Below are 4,956 nucleotides of genomic sequence, written 5' to 3'. Positions count from 1 at the left end.
TGCTGAACCTTACAGCATCTGCTTCACAGACATGCAGCAGTGAGGGTGCTCTGAAAATGAATGCTGTTTGCTCATCTGAAATGAAAATCACAGAACCACAGAACGCTTTGGGTTGGAAAGTGACTGACAATAATTCACATTTTTATGTGCTAGGGATGTTACTCCAGCTGACTCTCCAGCCTGGACCAGGGTTTTGTCCATATCTATTCCTAATCCACTTGCAATCCTGTTTCTTTCCTGTGTGCTCATTATAATGCTGCTTTCCTGTGCTCCAACAGCCGGAGGGAGTGGAGATAGAAAAGGCTCACAGCTCCATCCTGTGTCCCAAGAAAGGTAGAGAGACTGTTCTCCTTCCCCTTAATCATCCCCCTCCTCCCTGCCTGACCACGTCCTGGGGCTTTCCACTTGTTGAAACATTTTCTCTGTCAACACGACCAAGCTACAGGAGCATTGTCAGTGCCCTCCAGAGCTTCCCCTTAGCATCAGCAGCCCTGGCAGTGATTTGACAGCTTGAAACCTTTTCTTCCTGGGGTAATAAAACCACACCACTGAATATAGTGAGGCTGAACGACATGACTTAAGATTGCTGTTCCTGTCTTGAATTTTATGGGGTATGATGGGCCATTAGCAGGTTTTTAGAGAATTTTTACGTTGAGAAGATATGCCTGCAGCTGAAATCTGAAATGAGGTGAAGTAACTTCAGTGGAGAAAAGCAGGTGGCTTTGAAGACACAGAATTTCCAGGAGGAAATCCTCTCAGCCTCTTTAGAAGGGATAAAATATCTGTCACGACAGTGCAGTCACTGGGAGATGGATGGAAGAAGTTGAGGGTGGAATGGGAAAGGGGTTGGAGGTGATCTGCAGTCTCTGTGACAGGAAAAGGGGATGTTAGCCCAGAACAGTCTTGAACAGTTTCTGGGGGTTTTGAAAGCTGTTTTCTTCAGAACATCTTTTTGTCTTTCACACCCCTGCGGTGTCAGGGAATCCAGCACAGGAGTCTGTGTCCTTGATGTTGCCTCAAAACGTGGTTGAAGGTTCAGTCAGAGCCACTGTCTCAGTCACTGGTAAGGCACTCAGCTGTGATGGTACCTTTCCAAATCCCATATCTCTGAGTTCAGCCCCACAAAACCCCAAACCCAGAACCACCCCCACCCTTTCTGAGGTTCCCAAGGCTCTACTGCTGTGCTCTTCCCGTGCCTGTGCCTGCTTTTCCTGATTCCTGATAACCTGAAACACTCAACAGGGCAGAGAGCATTCTGTTTATGGGCTTCCCTGGCAGGGTGGGAGTGTGCACAGCCCCTGTGGAGGGCACACTGGGACTGCTGGGCTGGCTGGGCAGAGGTGCCCACACAGTGCTGCGTGGGGGCTGCTTTGCCTGGCACACTGCTGGGCACAGGTCGGAGGCAGGAGGAGGTGGATGCCCGAGGCTCCTGCCAGGAGGGGCTCAGGGTGCCCGTGCTTTGTTCCAGGTGACCTGCTGGGGACAGCCCTGCAGAACCTGGACCGCCTGGTGCAGCTGCCCCACGGCTGTGGGGAGCAGAACATGGTGCTGTTTGCCCCCATCGTCTACGTGCTGCAGTACCTGGAGCAGACGAGGCAGCTGAGCCCCGAGATCAAGGAGAGGGCGACAGGATTCCTGAGGAATGGCAAGTGCCAGAGACCCCCCTGCTGCTCTGCCCTCCCCCGTGCCCAGCCTGCTAAGAGTCCCACATGCCCACTCCCCTCCCAGCCCGGGCACCCATTCCCTGCACGGTGATTTCACTGCAAGTGCCACCCCGGGCACTGATGCCCTGTCCTGCCCCCAGGGTACCAGATACAGCTGCAGTACCAGCACCCTGACGGCTCCTACAGCGAATTTGGTACCAAGGATGGATATGGCAACACCTGGTAAGCCCTGGGCTCGCTGCCTGCTGCTCCCTGGCAGCCTGGAGGGCAGCAGCTTTCTGATTTCAGCAATGAATCCTTGTGTGCTACTGGACCCAAAGCATTCCAGATGCTCTGTGGGTTATGGTACCCCCGGGGTCTGCAGCTGTCCTTAGCATGAACTGTCCCTGGAGCAGCAAATTGGGAATAGCACAACAGGTGAAGAAGACCAACCAGCTCCAAACTCCCACTTTTTTTTTTCCTTTCTCCTCAACTTCTGCTTAGATTTGTTCTTTCCACTCATTCTTCCCTCTCTGCCATTCACTTCATCTCTTTCTGCTTCTCTTTTACCACTCTCATGCCTGTTTTTCTGTTCTCTCCCCAACTAGGCTGACTGCTTTCGTGGTGAAGTGTTTTGTCCAAGCCAAGCCGTACATTTTCATGGACAACAGGATCATCCAAGCTGCTCTCACCTGGCTGGAGTTCCACCAGCTTCCCAGTGGTTGCTTCAGAAACGTGGGCCAGCTTTTCCACACAGCCATGAAGGTAAGAGCCAGAGCACCCTGAAGGACAATTCAAAGCAGTTCTTGCCAAGTGTACTGAGAACTGCTTAGTTCACTTTCTTGTCTTGCTCTGATTTCTTGTGTGGGAGTGTCCTGGTTCCGTGTAAAAAGGGGTTAAGGGCAGGACCCACACGGAACAGAACTCCCCCCCCAAGAGAGAGAGAGAGAGAGACTTTGGGGAAAAAAAATGAAGTCTATTGTTCAACAAGGAACAGAAAACGAAAAAGGGAGGTAAGGAAAATAATATATATAAAGATTAGGGGAATAATACAAAAGATAAAATATACAAAACCCTCAGAAATGGTTCCAGGGTCCCACGGAGTGAAAGGACAACTTCCCTCTCCGAGCTCCAAGGCAGGAGTGAAATTAGAACCCACTCCCTGCCTCTTATCAGAGTGTGTGTGGGAAGGGGAGGGAATACAATGGTTCACCCCCACCCGGGGTCCTCCCAGTTGCTGGAAGGTCACGCCCCCATTCCAAACCTCAAACCACAACAGGGAGCAAGGCAAAGAGAGGTGGGGCCTTTGCTGGAAAACTTTAGGTCTTTGTGAATTAACTTTCCCAGCTTTTTGGGTGTTTTTTGTAGGGAGGTCTGGATGGGGAAGTGCCCTTGGCTGCCTACATCACTGCTGCATACCTGGAGGCAGGAGAGACACCAGAGGTAAATATTTGGATTCTTTGCCATGCTCTTGCCTTAAGGTGGGAGTCCTGGAGAGCTCAGTGGTGTCACTGAGGTGGGGAACAAGAGCACCTTGGAGAAGCTTCTGGACACAGTAACACAGTGTGGGGGGAAGAACCTATCAGGGAAAAGCCCCAGCTGCCTCCTGGGGAGGTTGTTGCTGGCAGTGGGGAAGGTGAGGCTGGACTGCTGGGATCCCCTGGAGTTGATGGCTACACGCTGTGCCCATCCAGCAGCTTTGGCTGCTCACTCCTGCTCTCTGCCCACCATCCTCCCCTCTCCTTGCTACCCCTACCCAGCTGAGAGCTAGTGGTGAGCTGTTCAGGAGGAGAGGGGGGTGTAGCTGCTCCAACAGTGAAGTAAACAGATGTAATGACATTTGTCATGTGGTTTAGCTTCACAAAAGGTAGAAGTCAGGGAAAGGAGTGTTGTAGGGCAGTGGGAGTTGGACATCTAAGCAATAACAGGATGAGGGAACTCTTATAAGTGCTAAGATCATAACTCATAACTAGATTGTGTGGTACTGGCAAGTGAAAAAATCTAATCAATGACCCTGATGGAGAAATGCAATTGCTATTGACTCTGAGAAGCAAAGTTCTCTGGAGATCAGGAAAGTAAGTGAAAGATCAATGCTTTCCATTGCAGCTGAGAGCAATGGGCCTTTTCCTAGGTCCTTAGCCCAGAGGCCAGGGGAAGGGGGAAGCCATGGGGTGCTGTAGGTGCACAGACGTGGGACAGGCGAGCACTGGGAGCCGTTGGGGTGTGTTTGGAATGGCACAGCTGAGTGCTGCAGCACAATGCTGCCCAGAGCAGTGGCTTTGCTGCCTCCTACCAACAGCAGCAGTGGTGTTCCAGGGGAACCTGCAAATCCCAGTGACCCTGTGAGGCATGGCAGGGGTGAATTTAGCAGTCATCCTGCTCAGCAGGCTGGGTGGAGGCATTTGCAGCTGCGTATTCTTGCTCTTGTGTTTGGGCTTTGAAAGGAAGAGCTGAGAGAAGGCTGCTGAAGCCCGTGACCAGCTCGAGGTCGGGGGGAAGGGTCTGTCTGCCAAGCACCTTACACCAAGGGCTGGCAACTGCTCACTGGTGCTGCACTGGGAGCAGGAGGAGAGGGCAGGCTCCAGCAGAGACACCTGGGTGGAGGCGTGGGGTGTTGGCTGTGCCGATTCCTGCCTGTGTCTCGGGTTTGCTGCCCTGTGACTCTCCTCTGCAGCACCCCGTGGTGCGCAGGGCGCTGGGCTGCCTTGCTGCTGCCCTCCCGACAGCCACCAGCACCTACACCCAGGCCCTGCTGGCCTACACCTTCGCCCTGCTCGGGGACTCCCGACGGACACAGGAGCTGCTTGACATCCTCCAGCAAAAGGCCATCAGAGCAGGTATGGGAGGAACCCCTGAGGAGGGAGGGGTGGCCGTCTGAGCCCCTGCTCACTGTAGCTCCTTCACCAAAGAGGGTTTTTAGCCAGCCAGCCTATGAAGTCAGCGTAAGTGCTGGCAACACTGTGGTGTGGTGCTGATTTTCCTCAGACTTCTCACCCTTTTGTGTAGCCAAAGTGAAGGTTGGGCTCTGGGGGCTTTCGTAGGCAGGACTGCAAAGCACCAGAGAGGGAAACGACCTCCCAGGCTGCCCCCTTCTTGTTAGTCCCTGGTCCCAGGTGGGTAGCCAGCTAGTGTCAGGTGGGTGGTGGAGCTGGCAGATAGGACGATGAAGCAGTTGGACCTCTGGGAGGTAAGGTGGAGATTAGTGACAGGTTAGTTTTTGTATGTCACCTTGGTGTGTGACGTGGGGCCTTTGGTATTGCAAAGCAGGGGGGATGGGGTGACCCAGCCAGAGGTGTCCACTCAACGCTCTCTG

At 53.2% G+C, this 4,956-nt stretch overlaps 1 protein-coding gene across 1 annotated transcript in view; it reads left to right on the top strand.

The window, feature by feature from the left end:
• The window catches only part of LOC103778310 (alpha-2-macroglobulin-like protein 1), a gene marked incomplete at its 3' end in the record, with an annotated part of 18,689 nt that extends 14,209 nt beyond the window's left edge, over positions 1-4,480 (top strand). The window contains exons 22-26 of the mRNA XM_008945892.1: positions 279-333; positions 980-1,063; positions 1,469-1,649; positions 3,016-3,124; positions 4,318-4,480. Of these exons, the coding sequence (XP_008944140.1) occupies positions 279-333; positions 980-1,063; positions 1,469-1,649; positions 3,016-3,124; positions 4,318-4,480 (592 nt within the window). The remainder of the gene's footprint in view (positions 1-278; positions 334-979; positions 1,064-1,468; positions 1,650-3,015; positions 3,125-4,317) is intronic.
• Between the last annotated feature and the right edge of the window lie 476 nt (positions 4,481-4,956).

The sequence above is a fragment of the Merops nubicus genome, unplaced genomic scaffold (assembly GCF_000691845.1).
Source record: "Merops nubicus isolate BGI_N331 unplaced genomic scaffold, ASM69184v1 scaffold4018, whole genome shotgun sequence".
In the NCBI taxonomy this organism is placed as follows: Eukaryota; Metazoa; Chordata; class Aves; order Coraciiformes; family Meropidae; genus Merops; species Merops nubicus.
This window is presented reverse-complemented; position numbering and strand designations above follow the sequence as displayed.